Consider the following 1,198-nt stretch of genomic DNA (forward strand, 5'->3'; position numbering starts at 1 on the left):
CAATTTTAAAAGTAAGTGTTCCAAAGTCACGGTTAAGTGCATTCGTTTCTCTTTTGTTGGTTTATGAATATGTGAACTTTAAGGAGTTGTGCAATTCTAGAATTCTGGATATTGTGTGGTTCTCTTTCTTACAAGTTTATGCTCTGCTCTTAGATAAATAATTCTGGATCTCCTTGAAGGGGCATCTAGATATACAGGAAGAATATTTTTCATTAATTATGTGAGCAGATGATGGTTTCAGTATCACACAGTGTACATTTTTAATTTATCCACGCAGATATCATTTTAATTATTTCACACATCCCCTAATTTGGGAGTAGTTTGATTTTTCTGAATTATTTCATTAACTTATCTTTATGCATACGTTCGTTTTTTTTTCATTACGGAGGCATTTTAGGTGTTAATGTTAATTTGTCTATTCTAAATACTCATTTAAAAATGCAGATATTAAAACTTAGGTTAAATATTAAACAACGACATGACTGTGTAAATGGATATTAAAGCGCAATTAACCATTTTGTTGCCCTTCTCATTCTCTGTAGCATTTCTTGAGGCTTAAAGTGGCATTCTAAAAGCAATTTAAAAATCATGTCAAGCTCAGTTGAACAGAAAAAAGGGCCCACAAGACAGCGCAAGTGTGGCTTTTGTAAGTCAAATAGAGACAAGGAGTGTGGACAGTTACTAATCTCGGCAAACCAGAAGGTGGCAGCGCACCATAAGTGCATGGTAAGTACCGGCGGCAGCCTGAGGCCCAGCTGCCTGGGCCCTGACGGGGACGGGGCCCTGACGGGGACCAGGCCTGAGCAGACGAAGCTCAGTTCCCTGTTTAAGAACTGGTTTCTCACTAAGGCTATGCCATTTGTACCAGAAAATTCCCTTTTAAAGTTGACATCTTATTCACTGTTTCACTGTCATTTCTCTAAATGTGAACCTTAATTGTTTTTAAATGTAATTTATAGCTCTTTTCATCTGCTTTGGTATCATCACACTCTGATAACGAAAGTCTTGGTGGATTTTCTATTGAAGATGTCCAAAAGGAAATTAAAAGAGGCACGAAGCTGGTAAGTTGGTATTTCTGCCTCTTGAGAATAAAACTTATTTTAAGCTCATTAAAGAGGAAATTGCTTATTTTAGAGTGTATTGCATTATTATTAACAATATAATTTTAAATCACAGTCTTCCCCTCTCCCCCCCCCAA

The 1,198-nt window shown here is 36.6% G+C and overlaps 1 protein-coding gene across 5 annotated transcripts in view; it reads left to right on the forward strand.

The window, feature by feature from the left end:
* The first annotated feature begins 547 nt into the window (after window positions 1–547).
* The window catches only part of PHF6 (PHD finger protein 6), a 42,301-nt gene continuing 41,650 nt past the window's right edge, over window positions 548–1,198 (forward strand). For 4 of the 5 annotated variants that reach the window (XM_077760820.1, XM_077760821.1, XM_077760822.1 and 1 more), the window contains exons 1-2: window positions 548–726; window positions 960–1,061. In XM_077760820.1, coding sequence (XP_077616946.1) covers window positions 589–726; window positions 960–1,061 — 240 coding nt within the window. In that variant the 5' untranslated portion in view covers window positions 548–588. The remainder of the gene's footprint in view (window positions 727–959; window positions 1,062–1,198) is intronic. The other variant, XM_077760823.1, reaches the window with a different exon arrangement.

Source organism: Crocuta crocuta, unplaced genomic scaffold, assembly GCF_008692635.1.
Source record: "Crocuta crocuta isolate KB4526 unplaced genomic scaffold, BGI_CrCroc_1.0 scaffold475, whole genome shotgun sequence".
NCBI classification, from domain to species: domain Eukaryota; kingdom Metazoa; phylum Chordata; class Mammalia; order Carnivora; family Hyaenidae; genus Crocuta; species Crocuta crocuta.